The sequence below is a fragment of the Morchella sextelata genome, assembly GCF_020137385.1.
Source record: "Morchella sextelata strain SCLS chromosome Unknown scls_27, whole genome shotgun sequence".
NCBI classification, from domain to species: Eukaryota; Fungi; Ascomycota; class Pezizomycetes; order Pezizales; family Morchellaceae; genus Morchella; species Morchella sextelata.
In genome coordinates, this window is record NW_025408642.1 from 298,275 (window position 1) to 321,900 (window position 23,626).

At 46.5% G+C, this 23,626-nt stretch overlaps 3 protein-coding genes across 3 annotated transcripts; 1 reads left to right on the plus strand and 2 right to left on the minus strand.

Annotated features, from left to right (window-relative positions):
- Positions 1-4,205: 4,205 nt before the first annotated feature.
- On the minus strand, positions 4,206-6,294 carry H6S33_008637 (uncharacterized protein; the record flags this gene model as incomplete). The annotated part of the gene is made up of 4 exons (XM_044840110.1): positions 4,206-4,418; positions 4,477-5,016; positions 5,072-6,043; positions 6,283-6,294. The coding sequence occupies 4 exons, from the start codon at positions 6,292-6,294 to the stop codon at positions 4,206-4,208; spliced, it is 1,737 nt and encodes a 578-aa protein (XP_044687751.1).
- Positions 6,295-14,417: 8,123 nt separating this feature from the next.
- Positions 14,418-16,617, plus strand: H6S33_008638 (uncharacterized protein; the record flags this gene model as incomplete). Its single annotated transcript, XM_044840111.1, has 4 exons — positions 14,418-15,137; positions 15,196-15,640; positions 15,701-16,201; positions 16,274-16,617. 4 exons carry the CDS (start codon positions 14,418-14,420, stop codon positions 16,615-16,617), a joined length of 2,010 nt encoding a protein of 669 aa, XP_044687752.1.
- Positions 16,618-21,796: 5,179 nt separating this feature from the next.
- On the minus strand, positions 21,797-23,334 carry H6S33_008639 (uncharacterized protein; the record flags this gene model as incomplete). Its single annotated transcript, XM_044840112.1, has 4 exons — positions 21,797-22,106; positions 22,156-22,320; positions 22,382-22,548; positions 22,612-23,334. The coding sequence occupies 4 exons, from the start codon at positions 23,332-23,334 to the stop codon at positions 21,797-21,799; spliced, it is 1,365 nt and encodes a 454-aa protein (XP_044687753.1).
- Between the last annotated feature and the right edge of the window lie 292 nt (positions 23,335-23,626).

The window sequence follows — 23,626 nt, forward strand, 5'->3', positions numbered from 1 at the left end:
GGGCCGAAGCGAGCAGTGAGGAATGTCTTGGAGCGCACCAAATATCCAATCCCATAGACCACGCTAGCAAGAACACTGGAAATGTCACTTCTGACGTCTATCTGCCCGACGATCGCCCTATGGTATCCAGTCCTGAATTACGGTCTTCTCTCTAAAGCTATCTTTTGGGCACATGATCAAGTAACATCGCCTGATTTGTGCGAAGCTGATTCTACATGTGGTTCCTGGAAATGGGTTGTCCCGAGACCGGCCTCGCGATTTGGAAGACATTCCTTCCACCAACGGTGAATCTTTCTCAGAAAACCTCATATGAAACTGACTCAATCGCACTTTCAGTAGTATATAGGAAATTGCTAGCTCTCCTCCGTGTACCGCTTGCTTGGTCGTTTATGAAAATACTGAGCGAACTAGCTCTTCAATTGAGCACACGTAGCAAAAAGAAAAAGAAAGAAAAAGAAAAAGCACCTGCATACATACTCGTAGTTTTTTGGCGTTTCCGGACGCAACTGCTATTGCATACACAGAAACACTCGCCAAGGCATCTTTTGTATGGCATGCAATAGCAGTTGCGTCCGGAAACGCCAAAAAACTACGAGTACATACAAAGTGACGGAACTCCCCCGTTCATGGATCAGCAGATGCACCATTATGTACAAGGTTAACTGGATGACATCTATGTTTGTTTTTTGATATACATAGAGTACTTCACCTGATAATTATTATCTCTTCTTGGCGCGTGCCATATGACTAGGTATAAATCTATATCAACCCACCGAAAGTAAAGAAAAGGAAGAGTCTCGAAAGGTAGAGAGGCCACACATAAGCCTTTAATTGTGTATCGCAGAAATATATTCACCAACCATGGCTCAATGATCTTCACCCTTACCAGTACCTCATTTGGTAGATAGTATAAATGCGTTTTTATATCGACCAATTCTGGCCGGGCTTCCGGTATTAGAAAATACCAGGGGTAATCGCTGTGGAGATCTTCTCTACCTAGATTAATGAATCTTAATTTTTTTCAATAAGATCTCCGTTAAGCGTTTCATGTGTCATACCAGAATATCGAGATATTCTAAAAAAGGAAAAAAATGTCCGATGCTCAATTGCCCCCAATCTATTAGACGGATGGATATTTAGATATGTATAACTACACAGGGAGGGGTCTAGGATGTGCTATGCGGTTGTAATCTAACATACATTAACTTCACATATGCGTGGATTCTATGTTACAGACACAGGCAATATATTGGCAATTAAATAACATACCTTGAGATTGAATTCTGAATATAGATGAAAAGGCTCCGAATTGGGGCAATATAATTTCCCTCTATATTTCTGTAGCCTGAAAAGACTAGTAAGTGGCCCGGTTTTGCCTATTTTGGCGCCTTCTGGCTTTGATCATACCTCATTCTGATCTTCGATTAAAAGCCTTGTACATACTCACCACATGCGGATTTATATTTCACAACTTTTCGACTGCTTTACTGATCATGGATATCAGACTAAGCTACTAAGAATCCACTGCGCCAAACGATATATTTTATGGATATACTTGACAGCTACTAGGTTGGTATCAAAGGATAAGAATAGTAATTTATTAACCGCAATTCCTGATATAATTGCAGGGCTTCCATCTTTTGACATATAGATAATGGCGCACGCGCACGTCTATATGATGGATCATGGTCATTGATTATCCAAGAAAACCATATCTGACACTCCTAGGTACTCATAATGATACTCGCTATCATGTTACTAAAATAAGAAGCTCATGGCCACCGAAATAATCTACTTGAAATGTCCACATCCTTTACAATTAATCTATATCTGATATTTGTTGATCCTCACAATTTTGTTATATACTTGTCATTTTTGACAGTATCGGACAACTCTCACGTTGACCACACAATACAGGATCTGCCCTTCTCATAAAAGGACGGCTTTATTTCTCCTTTCCATGTGGCCACGTACGATTAGACCATACTATACAATACTTTCTCTGTCTATATGATCACTGAATACGAGTTATCCCACGTTTTGTGTAGTTATGGCTATCAGTAGTATAGGAAGACTTAATCACCAGAATTTAACCATCGAGGCCTTTGTTCTAGCTATTTATGTATTTAAAAGGCTTATCAGTCACCCGACTGAATTTATTTATCTCATATCCTAACTGAAAACGCATAAGTAACTCTATATAGCACCCTGCACTTCACAAAATCTATAGGCTCCTAATTACAGAAAGACATTGCTACCTATTATGTCGAAGAATAAGTGTCCGGATTAATTCTTTTCAGATCTCTATAGATCTATCTAATTCGGCACGTGCAATTGTGCCCCTGGTAGTCCCAATTTCATACGGAGTGCGTACATTGATTGATTCATAAATCTAGGAGGGAATCGCGAATTCTAAACTATATAGTTTTCCTTATCGTCACCAGGAACGTTTTCTATTGGTTGCGTACTATTTCTAATATTGGTTGCATATCATTAGACAAAGAACTACTCCCGAGATGCAAGGGAACTGGCATTATATTAAAAGGCGTGTAACTATTGCAATTGATGGATATAAAAGAACAAACACTGACAGAACTACAGCTATATTTTATATACCAAGGTCGAATTTCCCTGATAGCATTTTATCATGAACTACATGTACATACTAAAGCTACTCATTGAATGACTTAGAGTGCATACTAGGGTCTAACAATATTGGATTTTCAGATTGGCATAAATACGAACATGGCCATAAATCCATCCACATTTACAGAGCTTTCCTCAACAACCCCACCAACCCCCAAAGCCATTCCCGCCCCCCGCACACCAAAAAGCGCACACCCAAATCCCACCGCCAAACACCCTCGAGTGAGATTCCATGACCAAACCCCCAAACTAGCCAACCACCCCTGGATACAGCTGCGTCATCGCCGTCCTTCCTATCCCAAACGCACCCCCGCGGCAGCTACCCCGCAATCGAATCCCATTCACCCGAACGAGAAGCGGCGCTGCCATCACGAGGCTTAGTTAGGCATCATCACAACAAACCTGAAAACAGTAAACAACCATCCCGGTCACAACATTGGTTGGTTGACAACCACCGAAGCTTCTGTACGGTGAGTTAGGACGCGTAAACAAACAAGCCTCCAGTCATCACGTCAAAACATCGCCCTCGCGGATTTGTGGAATGGCCATTCTGCATTCTATTTTTTTATTTTTTTACCTTTATAGTTAAAAATGATAAGAGTGAAGTAATAAATAAAAAAAAGTTTAATAAAAAAATCGAAACTTCAATAATCCAGCCATAACTCATTAAGTCCATAACCCTCATAAGAAGTATCAGAAAAAGCGAACCCAACAATTACAATCCAGATTTATCCCAATAACCCAAAACAAAAAAGACAATCATAAAAACAAGAGCCCCAAATAACTCAGCTGTAAAGACAGAAGCAAGAAGGCCAACTCCAAGAAAGCAAATAATATCCGAAACAGATAGAAAGAATTTATGAACGAAAAAAGGGGTAGTGAAACACTAAGGAAGAATACCCCCCATGTTGACAGAAACCCGGCCCCATATCGCGAGTATTGGTATGCTCATGATAAATAATCCATCCCTAACCTTCTATCACTCTTGACGTCAGATCCCCCCAATTTTTCCCCCCCCGCATCCGACTCCGAAATCCGTCCCGTAATAAGAATTAGTAAAGAAGTGCACAGAACGTGCGCGTAGTGAAAAATAATGTTAAAAATGCCAGTTGCAGATGAGGTTGAGAAATACAGTACAGCGTTACAGCACGTGCCCGTAATTTGCAAGATCGGGTATATAAACGTTGATAAGTGGCTATTGATCACTGAGCACACAAGCCACGTCCATAATCGTTGCTCTACGTTAGTAATGTAAAAACAAAAACAAACAGCCCTCGGTGAAGATGAAAACGATATAACACAAAACTCATCGCAGACAACCAACCAACTCCTGCCAAGAAAAGATGAGAGCACAAATGCGCGTAACCTCACCCCGCTATGCATGACCTATGTACTGTACTCTACCCCACGTTTCCCCCTTATCCTGCTTCCAAAAAAAAAAAAACTCCCCGCATTAGATGTAATTAGGGTAATAATCGTCGTGTTGATGTAAGGAAGTTTAAACCGGAATTAGGATAAGTGAATAGGAAAGGCAGGATAGAAAGAACAGAAGTCAAAGACTACTGCTCTACTTCTCCCTCGGAGCCCTCGGAATTCTCCCTGTTAATCCAGTTCTGCACGTACAAACTAGCCCTCTTGTATCGCCTGTCGGCAAATTTCTCGTAAACCGCGCCATGGTGGGTCTTTGGGTTCTCGCAACACTCAACCAATGTATGGATAAGTGGCTCCAATTGGGTCGCAGTGTAACCGGAGAAGAATGTATGAGCGGGTGACTATGATCATGGTTAGCCGAGGGATCAGACGCAAAATGTATGTAGGAAGAAAACTCACCCATTCACCCTTCTTTAACATGTGCCTCGCCAAATAATGTGCGCCAGCTGCCAAAAAGCTAGGTGGGCTGCCCACAAATCTCTCATCCATAATGGTAATCTCCAAAAAGTACTTTGCGAGGGTCCTCGTCTCAAGGTCGTAATCATCAGCCTTGCTGATACGACGAAGAAAACTCATTGGCCCCGGCCAGCCAAGTTCAAAATTTAACATTGACAGCATGAACCTCTCTGCCTTCAATATCTCTTCCGCGGTGTAGCCGTTGTCAACCATGTAGACAATCTCATGCACAGATGGGCAGTTGATTTCCTCATACTTGGCAGCAACAAACAGGGCGGTAGCACCAACAAGTTGCAGCTTACCAAGGGAGACAACTTTCGATGAAAGAAAGCGGTCAACATAATTCTGGCAGAGGAACAGTGTCTCTGGGAGAAGGTTGAAACGGGTGTGGACCTGTACAAGCCAATCCATGAGAATGGCGCGCATAGACCATTGGATCTCGGATTGGTGATCCATGTAAGTCGCATTGGGCAATAGTTTAATCTGCAGAAACATAATATTAGTAAGTGATCTCCTCTTTATCAGCGGTGTTACATACCTCCAGCTCACGCATATATTCAAAAATCTCTTCCCCATACTCTGCAACCATTGAAATGTCGCCCTCGTCCTCCTCATCATAGGCGTTAAACTGTTGGCCTACAGCTTGGAGCTCCTTTTTAGCCTGTGACGTCCACCTAGGAACGAGTGGTAGAGGAAACGTAACACCAGTAGTGTTATCGCCCCTTACAGCGGCTATGAAATCCTCATCGTCCTCACCCTCGTCACTTTCAACATCGGAAATAACCTCATTCCTAGACCTGACGCGAAGTTTACCGCCCTCCAACCTCTCCTCATTGTCATCACTCGCGTAATCATCTTCTTCATATTCCTCAATCTCGACACCGTTATTATCGTCATCTTCCTCGTCAATATATTCAGAGTAAAGGTTGGGGTGCTGATCCGAGTGGACAGCCGCCTCGTCCTTGGGCAAGCCATGCTTTGAGTTGAGAAGGCTTGATAAGGGTCGAGAAATCGCCTTGGTGACCCCGTTTTGGCGGGTTGCCTGAATATATTGAGATTCCTTCTTTGCGACGGCATCCCTGGAAACTTTTGGGGGACTAGTCCTCTTAGGGCTAGGCCGTATTGGGCTTGGTCTCTTATCCTGGTAGACAGCTGGCTTTCGAACATTTCGGGAAGTTGGTACATGGGAAGCCTGGACTGCAGAGGGGATGTTCTTAACATTCCTCTGAGCTGGCCTCGAGATCGCACCAGTAGTCTTTTGGATAATCTGCTTCTCATCGATGATGATAGAACCTTTGACATGCTTTGCGGCCTCCGAAACGTTTTTCACGGTGTTGCTAACATCACCAAACGCGGTCCTTCTTGGGACAGCCTTGAGGCCGATAGCTCCCTTCTGAGAGTCCATGCTCTTCAATGCTGCAGTGGCGGCGGCTGTTGTTAATTTCTTGGTACCAGCGCGGATAGCGTTCTCGTCTTGACGAACACGGATCGCACGAGGAGGGCGTTGTGGCTGTTTAACGCGTGAGGTTAGCGGAGCTGAAGAGGTTGTATTGTAAGGACGCGGGGCTTGTGATGAATATAATAGATCGATGATCGGTAAGGGTGGAATGGGGGGATGGGAGGGTGGTGCTCATATATGTGGGCATGTATAGTATCAAGATCATGGAATGTGTCTTGAATTTTGGTAACACATCCAAGTGTACAGAGTTCATAGTATGAATACAAGAATTCTTGGGGGAGCACACTCACTTTAGCGTCCATTGCACTATTTGAAGGTTAGTATGTAAAAGAAAAAATAACGCTTTGAATTTTGAAAATGAGAGGCGTAAAGTTGCCAAAAACAGGCGGGGGAGGGGCGCGACGCTGTTGCAGAAAAAAAAAGGGATGGAGGGAAGAAGATAAACAGATATGTATAAGGGACCTGTTTTATTCGAATATATGGTTGTTAGGAACGGAGAAAAGAAAGCGAATGGGAAATAACCGTCCAATGTTATTGTTGACTAAAGGATGAGGAAGAAGAGCATGCAGTTGAGATGCGGAGAGAAGACGTTAACTACATGGAACTATGTTGTTTAGGACCGTTTTCGCGTATGCAGTTGTCGAGGCAACCGCTGCCAGTCAGTCACGAAGGGGTGTGCGCTCCCTTCTAGGACGCGCTTCCACCGATTGTAGCCAAATGTTACACCATCCACTCGCCGCGTCTCCTGTGCCGTCGCTAGCTCGCGTTTCCAGGAGTTACTCCGCACGACATCACATGACCCGATATACCCAGTGTGCGAAGTATTAAACAAACCGAGTCTTCATGTTTTCTAGATCCTGTCCATGACGACTACGTATTGATTCTTAACAGCGATTATAATACTCCCAATTCCACCATCAAGTTATCCATGGTCGATTCCGGTCAACCACACTGAAACTCGAGTGCGGGACAGAGGCGCCTGCATGATAGGCAACGACAACGACATATGTACAGGACTTGTCTGCCTAGCATGACTAGCTGTGCATAAGTACATTCAATGTACATACATCCGAAAGTGCCTCTAACTACCTCGTAGAATGGAGGGGGTGCCGACAGCAAGTATCACCCTAGATCTACCGGTCTGCGAATTGCCTTGAAAAAGAGAGGGCAAACTCTCACTTGAATTGAGACGTAGGGAGAGTTGACCTATATGTATCTCAATAACTTGAAGTGATGGAACACCAACAGCAGTACTGACATCCTGAAGAAAATTAGACCGAGCAAACTTAAAGGACCGCGCGAGAATGGTTGTACCTTTATATCACAAATTCTACGGTTTCCCTATGGTGGTGGATAAGAAGCGGGCCTGTGCTCTGGTTCCACGCGGCAGCCTGAGATAAGCCGTTGGGACCATAGCTCCATGTTTCCCCCACAATCCCTGCCTGTTACAGAGGAGATGGCCCCTCCTGTTGTCGCTGAAGGAAGCGTCGGGCCTAATGGAGGCTGTGAATGATTTGGTTATTGGCGAAGCTCTGGATAGGTACATAGATAGCTATCCGACACAAGATGGTGACATCCATAGCAGTAAGATGTTGTGCCAGACGTCAAGATGCTGTGCGCTCTTGTACTCAACTTGCCAATATATCTAGCTAGTCAAGGGGTGTTTCCATCCTATCTTTGGTTTACTCCTACGGTGTCTCTCACCAATCTGGAATGAGAACGGTCCTATCAAACCTTTCATCAATTAACTTTCGCCAAACAAGCGCCCCGCCAAAAAAAAAGTCATGTGCTCGCTCATAAGTCGCCGTGACGAGACACAAACTATCACCGGACTCAATGCGTCCATCTCTATGATTGTTCAATGTAAGATACAAGGTCAATTGCAGTTGCTCGATCGATATACAGCGGCTCTCTATTTATGCTAAGGGCACACTCTAAAGGACGGTCGGTGGGGTACCGCCATGTGAGGGGAGCTCGGAATCGAAATTCAACAGACGCTAATCATTGTACCAGGCCGATTGTTAGAATGGGTATTAAGGATCCTTAATTGATATATTTAGTACCTCTCCTAATTTTGAGCTCTATATACCCAAGGAAATGCGCCTGGCGGGCGGTGAGGGATTTGGTCTTCTAACCACCGCGCGCGATGAAAGCAAATTATACTTAGGATACCCAGGTGTAACACCGATTACCCTACCCTCCTCATGCCGAAGCAGTAACGCAGGGACGACGCAAGGGCTGGCCGACATCAAAGTAATGAAAATTGCCGACGCCCTGCCTGTGCTTTGCGAAGTTAAATGCTCACGCAAAACAAGCCCGGATTGCGAAAAGTGAAATTGTCGAGTGGAATGGCGCTTTATGAATCATGCGATCGCGACCTGAAGCTATTGATCCCTCGGCGACTGTTATCAAGAAGACATTAGTTGACGTCTTGCATCGGGTTATGCGAAAGCTCTTGCACATGCGACGAAGGCTATGGGCCAACTATCAATTATGGAGAAGCCACCGCTTATATTCGGCCGTGGTAGCCTTAGGCACCCCACTTTCTAGATAAATAATGCCGTTTCACCGAACTTTCTGAAGAGATCCTGGGCATCAAAGTCAAATCAGACGGCGAATAAAGTCATTTAGCGGGACTAAACTTAGCACCCCAAATGATTTGTTTTGCCCAGCCAAAGTCCCTTGAAACGAGACATATTCGACGACTTATCATATCCGGCGTCTGATCGCGCCCTATATATCCTGCAGAGTATATCACCAGTGATTCCGCGCAAAAGGTTTCCCCAGAAATGTATCCATGGACATGGTCAGGATCGCAACTCATAACTGATGGGCAGTGATTCTTATAAAGGAGGCAAATCACGCCCTAAATAAACCCTATCGGAACATAGTTCCGTGATATCTTGCATGTAGGCAGTGTAAGTGCACTGTGTCTGAAATGGGCCCCCTGAACATGAGTCTCGCTATTCCTCAGACCAATGGTGTGCTTCTTGCGTGAACTAGACCAGTCATGAAACGAACTGGACCTTTCGAACGTTCCGGGAAGAAAGTATAGGGGCAAACGCAATTCCATCCTCAACACCTTTGTTGTCAGCAGCCCATGAGAGGGAAAGCTCTCTCCACAGCAGTCGCAAAACGGCCTCCGAAAACCGCTCACTCATAAGAGCAGCCCTGCTCATACTTGTACTGCTCGCCCGCCCCGGCCGAGAGGCATTCCGTAAACGAGCTCTCAGATAACCTGCCGAAACTCCCCACCGTAACCTGTGAAACTTATCGAGAAACCGAGGTGATTGGGGACCAAACATCCAACACGATTGCACTTCATGTAAGTGATACAGCCGACCATGACGCACTTTAAACTGGTGGGGGGACAAGCGGGTACTCCGGAATGAACAACTTTGCGGTTAAAATTGCAGCAACCTCCGGAAGGCAATCGGAGTCTATGGAACCCGTTGACACGGCCAAAAATAAACTGCTCCAAGGTGGGAAATTGAATCGAGGTGCTTTGATGATGGGGGGGAATAATTCTGGAAGCTGCCTGTTTTTCGTTTGAATCTGGCGGTGAACATTTCGTGATGGGGTAAGATTCGAGAAGGAGCGCTCAGCCACCACAAATGGGAGATTTCGTGGAAGGAAACTGATGGAACAGGTGGTCTATGTACTCTGAGACATATTAGAAGAAACGTGGGTGTGGGGCGAAAAAGAGATCCGGGATTGCCTACTCCTCTGAGGGAAATTCTCCATCGCATTTGCCCATATCTGCCTTTACCGAGCCTCGCGCGGGCCATTCTTCTTGTTGGTATCACCGGGGTGTTCGCAACTATCTTTTTGATGATCACGGGTCGCAAGCCAGGGGAGGGAGGAGTGCCAACACTGGGGATCTGAAAGAGAATGATCACGAACTCGAAAAACAAGGGTAAGAGAGGGAAACAGTATGAATGGAAATTGTTCCAGAAAGAAATAAGAATATCGGAGGGAGGTCCGAAGGCTTCTATGAATTTTCTCGAGGTACATAATTTATACATACATGTACCTTGCGATCCTAAATACCTAAATGTAAAAGGGTTCAGGGTCCGGGGATCAGTGACCCGGGTTGTGACAGGTCGATGAGTGACAGATCGCTGGGTCATCAAGAAACGGCCTGAACCCGTCGCAGAACAGAAGCAGAAGCAGGCAGAAGCATCACCAGGTGCGGTTCGTGAAGCTAGACTGGATGCGTATCTCCATGCCCCCTCTCTTCCCTTCTGCCCGACGTTTTTGCACTGTTAACCGGGAGCTTACCTCCCTCATTATTCATTTTATTTTTATTTAACCACCAAGGTTCTGCGACCATCTTTGTGTGTGTCGATTGACTATCGTTTTGCGATATGTAGCTCCTCAAAGGTTTGAGCCAGAAATGCTTTCATGTTGAAGGGAAAGAAGATCCCTTTAAACTCCCTCCTCCGTCCAGTTGTTTTCGTTTGGTTTCCGAGCAGCGGCGGTTGCCGTAATGAGGTGCTTTTTCACCTGTTACCCGGCCTCAGACCATGTGACGTGACGCAATGACCCTCGGGAAATTCAAATCTAGAACATTTTCACGACTACGGCTAACTACAAGAAAAACGAGTGTCAAGGATTGAGAAAAATGAAAAGCGAGGTAAACTCGAGTGAAAACAAGCTCCTCTATGGCCATTTTGCGATGTCTTTAGACGGTGTTTATCCCAAATGGTTTGCGCCATTTCCACATCCCACTTCATCCCTCGTGGTCCTCCATGGAGTCGGGATTGGGACTGCCACATCCAGAATGGTCGCATTGTCTCAGAACTGGATGCCTGCCAACGCGTCGTCCCGCGCCCTCCCGCCCAACTGCCTAAGTTTCCTTGGCCGACCGCTAGGCACGTCACGGAAAACCACTTTACGCGTCGTCACGAGACTTGAGCGACTCTGATCGCTACTATTACTATTCGCCCTTGTTATTAACAAACGGTTCGCCAGGTGCTCTCTGCCCTTTCTTGTCTCTATCCTATTCGTTCGTTCTTTTCTAGTCGCTTATTTCTTTGGTTCAGACGTCGTTCTGTTTTCGCCTCACTGGATTAATGCGAAAACCTAGGGTTGAAAGAGCGCTTCGTGAGGCGCCGTTGGCTGTGTCGCCCGGTCGCGCGCAGCCAGCAACTTCACTGTCTTCCTATCCCCCCCGCGGCGCTATTTATATCCTTTACGTTTCGTGGGTGCTACTCTATCTATGACGCCGCCGACGATAGCCGTGGTAGATGTAGTAGCTGTTGTGTGAATGTTTACTGTTTTGTTTTCACACCCCTCCTTCCCCCAGTCTGCTTCCCAAGTTTACAAAAAACCCTTCCACTTCTTATCGGGGGAAAGGATTTCCTGGTGTGCTCCATACCAAATCTTGCGAATGACGAGTCGCCATTTTCCAAAAAAGATAGCGACAGAAGCATCTCCAGCCCTGGTTGCCCTATCCGGTTCTATTGGCAATTTCCATATCTTGTTAACTTCAGTAAGTATTTACCATAAATCCCTTTAATCCTCTCCGAGAAACCCGTCGCACTTTATTTTCGCAGATTTTCCCTCGTCCAGGGCACAGGATATCGGCTTCGGCTTCTCTTGCTTCTTGCTTCTTGCTTGTTGGGGAGGAGCTGCGGGCAAACTGACAAACTGCATACTCGTTCTGCTTCTTACATCGCCCGATCCTCGACGCAAGCGATCCCCGTGTTTTACGCTCTTTGTTTGTTCGTCTTTTCCCCGACCTTTTTATTTCATTTTTTGAGACGTTTTCATTTTTGAACTACTCATCGCGCATCCATTCACGGATTCACTTTTTTAAGGCGATCGCGGCGCTGTAGGGAAAGTCAAGAAGAGGAGGAAAGGTATCTCTGTATGATGATTACCCCAAACAATCCTCTCCCCCCCTCTGCGCCGAGGGAGCGCTCCCACCACTCACCATCTTGAACACGTTCTAGCTACTCTCATCCGCATCGCATCCCGCTGGCGATTCGTTAGCGAGCGAGTGGAGGAGGCATCTTGAAGGAAGGATATCGTATCGTGTCTGTGCCAATCAGTGCATGTTGCAACGGCGGGCGGCGATCCACGGCCGGGTCCACCATCTTTTTCGGGATAGAAACACACCCGTCGCTCTCTCTGCTCCTCTCTCCTCTACCCTCTATTTAGACAGTTGCGACTCGTAGTGAGCGCAAGCAGAAAGTAATATCAGAGGGATAGAAATCACATAATGTACCTACACACATACATCATGTATGGCACTTTATATGAGAGTATACATGTAGTACCGCAGTAGACAGAAAGGACAATCGAATGCTGTCCATGTAAAGTGCCCACCCTTGGCTTGTAACTTGCAAGCGTTGAAATGTGTAGGTAATCTCAGTTGGTTGGAAGGAAGGGAAGCGCGGTCCCCCCGTCGAACCTCTTCCTAATTCCGACTTTGGACTAGCCTGGCCACTTCAGTTCGCACGTTCCCTCAAGTTGAGCACAGAGCGCCGGAGAGTCTTGGGGGGGGAGGGTTTTCATGTATGGCATGTATCTACTGTATGTAGAGTATCTGGGAACTGGCTTTCATATCCCAAGCTCCGCTTTCTAGAGGTCTGCGTTGTTACAGTTAGTTGGACGTACGCTTGCTGCTTGCTTGCTTGCTTCCTGCGCTGCTGCTTCTGCTGCTGCTCCTGCTGCAACACACACACATACATACCCATCCATACACACACCACCATAACCATACCAGAGTACTACTCGCGCACCAGGTCCAGGACAAGCAGTAGGAAGGAGAGCGCACAGGAGCAGTATTAGCAGCTATCATAGACCAAGAAGTCGAAGAAAAGAGCGGACAGGAATTACAGTAGCACCAGTAGCACCTTCAGCGACCATAATTCCATAAACCACTAGCTAGACAAGGCTTCTTGACCAGTCAGCAGGCAGAACAAGCAGGTAGCAAGAGTAGGAGATAGCGAGAGCTAGAGAGCGAGCGAGCGAGAGACAGACACACCTACCTTTACGCCGCCCACCATTACAGGTATTGGGTACCACCAACCTTTGAAAGCTATACACTATCACGACGCCGACGAGGAGGACGAGCACGAACGACGACGAAACGGCAGAGAGCTTGGTTTTCCTCTTCGCTCACTCACTCGCTTTCGCATTATCACCATTTCCCACATCTCTGTCGGACTTGTCTCTGTTCCTAGCTTGTTCCGTTCCTCGCCCTTTCGTTTGACTTTCCGCCCACTTACCCCAACTGCCCTGCCCGCCCACCACACCTACACACCTACACACATACACACCTACACACCTACACACCTACACACCTACACACCTACACACCTACACACCTACACACCTACACACCTCCCATACCTCCCATACCTCCCATACCTCCCATACCTTACCCATTATTATCCTCTGCCAGTTCCCTAACCCAAGAGCAATTCCACGCTTGCTTGCGCCTACACCCAGCACAGCTTTGCTCCCTAGCACAACCACTACCCCCCCGACTCAATCCAAGAGCGAGCGACCTATTCATATCCATCATCATTATCATCCTATCCCCACCCAACCAGTAGTTCCGCTCTCCACACACCTCTCTCCCTCACCCCACACACCCACTCACTCGCTCCTACACACTCCCCACCCACACACACCCACTCCCTCCTCTCGCTCTACTACCAACACAACTCGGCCTTCGAACCCATCCTTCCCCTCCATCTCTGCGCCCTCCTTTACAACACCTCTCAAAGTTAAATCTTTCATCACTACAATCATCTCTAACACCTCTATCTCCTCATCAATACCCTAGTTCATCACTCTCCTCACTCCTCACCCTTGCTCGCATCTCACCACCCACCTGCTTCATTCCTCGCCATCGTGAGCGCAGTATCCTCTCTTACTGAGCACCCCCCCCCATCTCTCCTCTTGAGTTTGCTCTTGATTGCCTGAACCCTCAACCATCGCTTTCGCTGTCGCTGCTCTCACCCATACTCTTTGCGCTTCGAACGCTGGATTGAAAGAATCATCCCGCTTTGAGCGCTGAGCGCAGTCGTTGATCACAACGCATCTATCCAAGGTATGTTACAAACTGCTTTTATCTTTTGCCATCTTGTGTCTCTCTCATCATATCCCCGCTCGTTCCTGTCCCGCTTGGTTTCCTTGAACCCATCGCGTGGTTCCGAGAACTTCCTGTCGCTCCTGACCATTCATTTCCCCCCGCTGCCCCCAATGTAAATTTCTTGGTCGCCATCTCTTTATCCATCTCCTTTCGCTCCCCGCATCTCAGAATCCATCACACCGAGTTCTTATCCCTTAACTATCCATTTTTTGACTAACTGGCTATATTTGCCATCCTCAGCCATCCATATAGGAACACAAACGGGTTGGCGCATCACTCTATCGCCGTCGTATCATTCCTCCACACTCAGCCAAAATGAACATCAACACTCTCCTGTCAAACGAACCTGTCGTTCGAACATCCCGAACCTACAACAGCTTTGCACCGGAAGTCACTACTCCTTATCACAACAGTGCAGCCGTCATGACGCCTCCGAAGTCGTTGTCACCAACCTCTAGTTGCAAGAGTGTCCACTTTAGAATTTGCGGCGGGGTATCGGAGCCCAAAACACTACACATCTTCCCGCATGACACAACGGAATCGATTACAACGACGGTCAAGAACATGTTTGCACTCTCCACCCACAAAGACTCTGCTCTCAGTTTTCAAGACCCCGAAGGAAAGTATATGATTCTACAGCACGAGAATTTTGAGGATGGCATGACTGTCTTTGTCCGTGTTGAAGAAGCCCCCCACCGTTATTCATATGAAATCCATCCGTCGCTATTAAACCATCTAGAGCCTTCTGCGAGGAGCGTCTCCCCCAGCGCTGCCCGAGGAAGACGTAGCGCCAGTACTGGCGGTCGCTCAAAAGCCCTCAAACGTCCGGCTTCTAGTCACAATTGGGAGTATAAGCAGGAGCGCTTTGACTCTTATGCGCAAACTCATTTACCAGGTGTTTCCGTAGCGCCGTTGGGATTCATGACCTACGAGGAGGAACAGAGGAACAGACTTGAACCTCTTGCAAGTGCGGAAATCAGTCTTGATAATATCCTCGAAGGCTCAAGAAGGAAAAGGCCAAAGTTCTCGTCAGACGTGAATATTACCCGACTCTGCCTGTACTATCATATCAATCTTGCTAAGTGTTATATAGGAACTTCCGCTATACCCCCCTACAGCTTTACCCAGGAATGATGGTTCGAGTGCTTCGTCTGCTAGTCCCACACGTCCAGTTGGAGAAGTCACAACTCCATACACTCATCGAAACTATGGTTACCCCCATCCCACACCCCCATCTGCCTATGGTGGCTACCCTGGAAACAGCGCTCAAGTGCAGAACCCCTGGCCACAGTCGCGAACGGGCGGGAACGGCGCTTTCCCTACACCTGCGCCTACAATTGCATCGTGTATCTCAGATGAAGAAGTTGCTGTACAACTTATGCGACTTGGTGGCAATAGGATAGAGAATTGCTCCGTAACAACTTCAACACGAGAAGATAACTACGAAGAAGAGGAGGAAGAGGGATTCTCCTCGGGCGGAGGCGAATATGGTGACGATGGACGAAGCGACACCACTGAGCTACCCGACCCACTAAACAGTGGGTTGCCGAACAGCCCGATCTCATATTCAAGGGATAAGATGAAGTTCAAAAGTTTAGACGAGATCCTACCGAGTTTCGACACCACTGAACCGAGCGATAACGAAGACTTGCCATCTCCACCAATACCGTCTCCACACACACAACAGCTGTACTCATACAGGGATGACCCACCAAGGGTTGAATCACATCGACCCTATGCAATTGGTGCCGAGGAGGAAGAAGAATATGAAGACTTACTTGATGATGATGCTGATGAAACTTACATTGGCAAAGAGGAGGAGGAAGAAGATGATGATGCTGATTATGATGAAGATTTGGATGATGTTCCATTGATGAAGACTGTTCGTGGAAGAAAGCTATCATCCGCACCCTCAGCCCCTTCGGCGCCGCCAAGCAATGCGGGAATCAGTCTAAAGACCAAGCCTGCTCTACCTAAGGGCTTCGTTAGAGCAACTAAGCGCAAGAATCAACCCACATTGCAGACGAATGGACTCAAGAAACCTAGACCCCTGCCAGAGACACAGTGGCCTATCTCTCCTGCGTCTCCACCATCTAGCCGTAAGCCATCCGTTGCCTCTTCTTCTAATGGAAATGCCAAATCGCGCTCGAACTCAGGCAATGTCAACACAGTCACACTCACCCTCACTACACCCACCTCGCTATACGGTCAGCAGACAGCGACCCCAGTGGATGATCGACCACACCAGCACCACCTCGGACCCGACGAGCCGTCAATGAAGCCTCGATGCCAACGCTGTCGGAAATCCAAGAAGGGCTGTGACAGAGCACGACCGTGCCAAAGATGCAAGGACGCAGGAATTGGAGCTGATGGGTGTATCTCTGAGGATGAAGCAGGGACGAGGCGAGGGCGACAGGCAGCTGCCGCTGCGAGGAAAGCCGCTGCTGGAGGTGGAGTAGGGGTTTTGGGAAAACTGAAGAGTAAGACCAAGAAGAAGAAGATCTTGGTGGAGTGATTTAAGGTTTGCTGTTGTTTGCTGTGCGCTGTTCTTTGCTTTTATCTGAAGGTTGATCGCTATTAGTAGGCTCTCCTTCAATGCGTTTCGTGTATGGGGTTGAGTTACAATTGCGGGAGATTTCCCTCTCTTTTCGAGTCTCTTGGGGTTGTTTTTCTTTCTTTCTTTTTCTTTCTTCATTCCTCTGCTGGGCGCATATGGGTTGGCGGGGCGGGGGGGGGTTTTCATATCAAAAAGTTCTCCTATTTCAGTGGTTTCCTCTTTTTGTTTTCTTTATCAATCTCGGTCTTTTTTAATGCTTCTTTGTCCCTGTGTGGTTTTGAAATTGACGTGATTTTGTCTCTCCATATCTGTTTGTCTTTTTAATTGTGGGTGACATTGGGGGGTTTTTAGTCCATTTCTCTATATCTGTTATCGCGTCGGGTTCTTATATCCAACTGACACTTCTGATCAACACTTCTTCTCTAAAAGAAGGAGGACACGCCTCATTTGTTCTTTGATTGCGTGTGGTTTGGTAGGTATATCTTGTCACTTTCTTTCTTCTCTCTCTACAATTTCAGTTATATCTACGCTTTACTTTGGGGTTATGGTATGGTATGGTATGGACATTCTTTTCTCTCTCTTTTCTTTTGGAAGAACACACAAAAAAAAAAAACAGCCTTAAACTAGAAAAGAAAACAAAAAAAAAAGATCTGAATTCACACCTGAATTGATGATACTTTAGGGACTGATGAATGTTGTGTGGTTGCCTGCAGCCAGATGGGAATGTCATGTTGGTATGTATGATTTTGTCGGAGAAGCAGAAAAGAGCCACCACAGTTTAGCAGCAGCAGCAGCAGGAGGCAGAAAGAGAATTTTGCGGGGAAAAAAAGGGAATGCATTTATTTTTTTCTTTTGTTTTAGCTTTGGAAGGGAATTTCTTTTGTCATTTTTCTTTTTCTCTTTTTTGTGCATTTATTTTGGCGGGCTTTTTTTTTTTTTTAACTCTTTTTCCCTTTGTTCTGTTTATTTTATGTCTCTTTTTTTTTTATCTTTTTTTATTTTTTTATTTTAGCTAAAAGGGCTATTCAACACCTCTCTTCTCTGTTCTTCAGATTATTTTGTTGGGTCATGGATACAGGTTGGGACATAAAGGGTGGGAAACGACAGTTGAAAGTCAGAGGAGGATGAACGGAAGAGAAGAGATGCGAGGTTGTGGCCTTTTTTTTTTCATGTGAACATAGGACCAAGACTATTAAGAAACAAAATAAAAAAAAAGCTAAATAAATCAAAGAATCCACCACGACCACGAAAGCACTTGTACCCCGAGTTACTTGCAATTGCCTGCAGTGAATGTTCACTTCGTGAGCTCGAGTACGTGCGATTGAGTCGAGGGGAGCCTCAAACCCCAATCCCAACCTACTCCGAGCAAGGACGTGGGATAATCATCGTCCACAGAGCATGGATAGACCCTCGAGACATGGACCCCCAAAGGTTCTAGAATGCTGGGTTCGGGGTGAATTCAATGATACTGATACATCGTATGTATCACCATTACATGTTTAGCCCTAGTGCGGAGCTTAGTGTAGCTAGGTATATCCATGTGGCAGCAGGCACGCACGCACGCACAACACAAGAACAGATTTTTTTACCACCACCCTCGGGAGGAAGAGGGAAAAAATGCGGCTTCGGAATGGATGGGCGGCCAATAGGAAATACCATCTCTACGCACTGCTGTCGATGGTAGTCACAATGCAACTGATTGGCCGGGGACCTTTCATCGCTCGCGGCTGGCCATGGCGCAGATATGGTGCTCAACGAAAATAAAATGGAGAGGATCATTGTGGCGGATCCATAGCCCCTTTACTGTATCTGCCCACAGGTGTAACTGATTGCCTACATGCAGCGGAAGTGGAGGGGGGCGGGAGAGGAGGGGCGGGGGGTGGTGGCGGGGCGGAGCGGGTACGTGGGGGAGGGACTTTGACCCTTCTCCTCAGATCTCCTCGTCTGTTCATGATGCCAATGTTTCGTTCCTCTCCAAATTTCTCGCCGGGCGGGAGGGTGAGATTAGTACGCAGATCTGTTGGGGAGTCGGAGTGTCTGGGCTTAATCTTGGAAAAAGTGTTTAATTGCAGGCCCGGGCTGCATTGAAATGTTATACGGTTAATTGTTTCCCTTTCTGTCACTCCCCACCCCATCAATATCTCGTGAGACCTATGTTTTGGAATCCAAAAGTTTGTGAATTATGTATTTATGGTGAGTATAAATATGTCGTATCGCCTTTCTATTCCTCCTCCCAGAGAAAGACGCTATTGTGAGGATGACCCAGTTATGGCTGAAGGAGATATTCTCCGTATATATCGTTCCGTGGTTATTATGGCGGTTGTTGGGGTTATTCATAATTACATTTGACTATCGTATCAGTAATCCCCACGGCTTCTGCTTCCATACCGTCATATACAACCTCGCACATTTCTCATAGGTCGAGCCTGGATGGCTATCATCTAGTGGAGTCCAAAGTGTTTCAAACACGGAAGATCACTCGCTCTAGAAATCGCCGAAAGAGCCGCTTTTTTCTAGCCCTCTTGCACAAGATATCACTCGGTGAAGGTGGTCTCCCCTTTTTGTTGTAATATTCGGACGGAATTAAAGAGGATGGAGTGTTATGATTGACCCAGCTAGGACCGCAGTCCTGTGCTGTCTAGCCCCGTAAAATATCTTTGGTAATATCCTTTGAAGCTCTGCGCGCACGAGTGCTAGCGTCATAGACTTGGAGGGTATTCCAAACTCCTTTTACTGGTTGTCGTTGTTGTATTTCTCTGCTCTACATATGATTTGATGCGCCCCAAACTGTTTCAAATCTGATGAGCGTTCGCCGAGGAATCGTGATCTAATTCTATTTGGAATCTAATAAGAACCATCAGCACAGCGCGCGCCCTTATTATCGAGTTTCATGGTACCCCTATTGCTTCCCCTCGAAGTGAAGTTTCACATCCCTCTATGGATGGCAATGACTAGAGTAGCCCAAAACTATTAAGTAAGATTTGCGCACGCTGCGCAGCGGGGCTCCAATAGGAAGGCTCAATTTTCGTAATGATGTCATAGAGATCAGGTGTGTGGATTTCATGAGGATCAATGCTGCACAATGTGTTGTGTATCTGACTAAAGTGTTTGCCGTCGGGCGTGGTGCGGGAGGTTGTTTAAGGGCCGATTGCTGTCGGCCCCTAGAGTGCCTTTATACTTGCTCGGGAGCCACCGAGAATCTGAGGAACTGCGACACTACACCATGAGAAAATCCCCTGTTGTGTGGGTGTTCACCATAGTCTTGCTCGTTCATTTGAATTTCGGGTAAGTTGTTGCTGGGCATGCCGAGTCGTAAGAACCTACGCCTTTTGGAGAAATACTAGCCTTAAAATTATAACAAGACCTGTTGGTGTTTGAATATATCCTGGAAATCCTGTGCTGTATCCTTTCTTACCTTAGGGCATGGCACATGATTTACTATCGATAGCCGCCTCGGTATTTAAGCTCTCTAGTTTTGATATTTAACTCATTACCGGTAAACCCCAAGTGCTAAACTATCTTTCTTTTGATCTCCTCAGGTATCTGCCCTGGCATACTTCGGGGAGCGTCCCTTGAATCTTCACGAGTTCGAGGTTAAGTTATCTATAATGATAGCTCGAGGATAGCAGGCCTCAATTAAGAGTCTGTCTTATCAACTAAATGAGATCGCGCTTTTGTAATAGGGTTGCCGATATCATAAAATCTGATTTGACCGACTTGAGTGATTCCTATTCGTAATCACGCAATGCCCAGGGCAACGTCTGTTTGCGCGCGTCATCCACAATGCCATATGGGGATCAGGGAGAGATAAAGGGCTGTATATACCACCAACACCCCGTCCTGCTTAATTCCCAACATCAGTTGGAAGTCGCCGCACCTACCCAAGGTTCATCTGATGTTTGTCTTATCGATAGCGCCTGGTCCGTGCGTGCATGCGTCCAAAATTGCGTCATGCGGCTCCAAAAAGTTTAACCGAGATTACTGGGAACGGGCTTGGCTTCGATGATGGTGGTGGGCCGGGAAGGCTAAAAGGTTAAACTTTATTTTTTTTTTTTCCCACCCCCTCTGCGGGAGAGGTGCGGTTGACGGCAGCGTGTGTGTGCTTTTCTGGGTGTCTCAGGGTTGAGTTGGTGTGGTCGGCGGTGGCGACGGAATGAAGATTCTACTAAGCTCAGTACCTTTGAGTACACGCCGGTGCAGTGACTGTGCTGCTCATCCTTGCTAGCATCCCGAGAAAAGAAGAAACGTTATCGCCTTGTTTTGCGCCGAAACATACAGGATGTTGCAGAGTTGATAGGCTCTGTGGAACACGTGTCTGTCATACCGTGCTTTGAATGGAGGCGGATAAATGTGGGATGTCTTAGTGTAGCACTAATCTTCAACCAAAGCTCGAAACGTGAATAAGGATTCAAGGTGCCCTCTATTATGCAGAGTAACCTAGATTTTGTCAGTTATTTAAAAAGATCTTATGTGATTATGGAAAGCTCGTGTTTAGATCACTGCTGAGGGTGTAGTGAAGGGGAAGGCTGGGACCACGAGAAAGGGGAGGAAGAAAGTGGGAGGAAGGAAGGAAAAGAAGAGGAACGTCTACGTGCTAGTAGAGGGATGAAAAAGCAATATTCTATTGACGTCATTTTATAATCTGCAATCGCTTACATACAGGTAGAGCTTGTTGCCGGTACTATGGAATGGGCGACTAACGCAGAACATGTTGGCTATATATAGTCACGATAACAAGAAAACGTGTGAAAACCACGTATAGTACAGTACCCAGTGCTATTAAAAGCACTGTCTATGGGAACGGACGCCATGATCTTTTCTGTTACTGAACCACAGGAGAAACCTTTCACCGCAAATCATATTTGAATAAGAATGAATTTCAACACCTCTCTATCCCCGAAACTCCCATACACATGCGCATGCCCCCTGTGTTAGGTCTACCTGCTAAGCAATCTATAACTTAGAAAGAAAACAAACCCAACGCTATCTATAAAGTCATTAAAGAAATAAAGAAATAAAAAATAAAAAACATCTTTGCATCGCTCATAATTCATCAACCAATGTTCAACTCATGACATCCAGAAAGGCAAATCAAAACCGATGGGAGTACCTGAGGACCAATAGCTATCTAAAGAGTCTAGTCCCCTCTCTCATTCACCCACATTCCTCCGGGTTCCGACCCAATCCCCCAATCCCCCCTCCACACACCCTTTCTTGCCTCTCTCGTTCTACCGAGCAGCATAACGATGCAGAGCACTAACTGACTTCCTCTCCTAAAAGCTCCACTCATAGATGTTGACATGTCCGGATGCCCCATACTGACACCGACACATCCGTATGCAGAGATAACTTCAAACGTAATATTAAAGATCGAGTACGACACGGGGTCCGCGTCAAAATGTGGCGTTTCGATAGTGGCAATAACCCAGATAATAAAAAACAGCATCCTATCAATATCAGCTGACTGTACTCGAGAATAGATAAAAGGAGAGGTACCAAAAATCATCAACAGTAAAGGTTCTCCTCATCTGGCGTCTGAGAAACTGTCTTTTCGACTGTTGGTGATACCTGGGCCTAACCTTCCTTGCTGATTCTGGGTCGGGGATGTAGTCGCCTTCATAGCTGCTGGCTACGCAAATAGGAAACGAGGAAATATACATCCTAGAAACATGAGTTTCCTTTTATCGTCGTCGGAATTTCAAGACAGATTGGAAAGACTTACATAACCAAATAGGTGATTTGAACACACATCCTCAAATATGGGATGCCCACAACTCCAAACCCACCGCTTCGCACAGCGAGGGCCTGGAAAAGACCGTCAACCACTCGAGCCGGGGCCGAGAAATCTTTAAACGCTGGGTTTGTAACAGAGGATATTCCAAAAATCGCCTGCACAACCTTATTAGAACATGCAACGAAGAGGAAAGAATCGGTTGGCTCAAACAAACTCACCCAGTCAATGCCATTGAAGATAATGATGGTTCCTCCCAACCAAGCCAGCTGACTACCACTAAACAAATATGGGCAGAGCATCCTCGCCTTCTCACTTGCCAGGATCTCCAGTCCATCCCTCATCCCTTCCCACTTATCCGTCTTTGGAACCACTCTTTCCAGCACCCTGAGTATCCCGCGTAGCAAGATAGGGAAGATGGTATTACCTAACAGGATCAGGGCGGTCATCACCAACAAGACGAAATATGACCGCTGGAAGGGCGTCATATTGCTGTCGATAAGACTCATACCCGAGTTATTGAATGCAGAAATACTCAGAAATGCCCCCGCCCACCAGGCGTTGACGTGGTTCTCTGCTGGCACCGACGGGTGACGGGAGGATATGTACCAACCTAGGGCGACCGCCCCCAATAGCTGGACTATGATTATGTAGAGTGGAACAATCCAGGAAAGAATAACAAAGGCTTGGTGTCTTACACCAAGCTCTTTAATATATTCGTTTCTTTCCTGGTGTTCTAGGACTGTGCTGGCAAGTGATGCCTGGTCGTTGGGTTTAACTGGGCCTTCTGGGTTTGGATTCGCAACGACGGCGGTGTCATCGTTGGCCTCCTCAACGACAATATTTGGGGGCAACGAGTGGGGTATCCGAGGTTTACTTCGCTTTTTATATTTGAACTGGAGCGTAATAACAAGCCCGGCAAATACAAACATGTGCGAACCCATGAGGATATCTAGCCAAAGTATAGCCTGCTGGAACGAGTTGAGGGACGACAAATTAACCTACAAACACTGTCAGAACCTGGGTCATGAAGATGGATAAACAGGCAAATCTACTGTATTAAGTCCAGCTCCGGTCCCTGCGCTGATGCACAGGAACAGTGCGTTGAGGTACCCCACGTTTTCCTCGTTCCTCAAACCGGCAATCAGGAATGCTAGGGATGAGACCAAATACAGCACGAAATAGTAAACATACTGCCAGTGTATACATCTGATAGGAGTGTACTTAAATCGGATG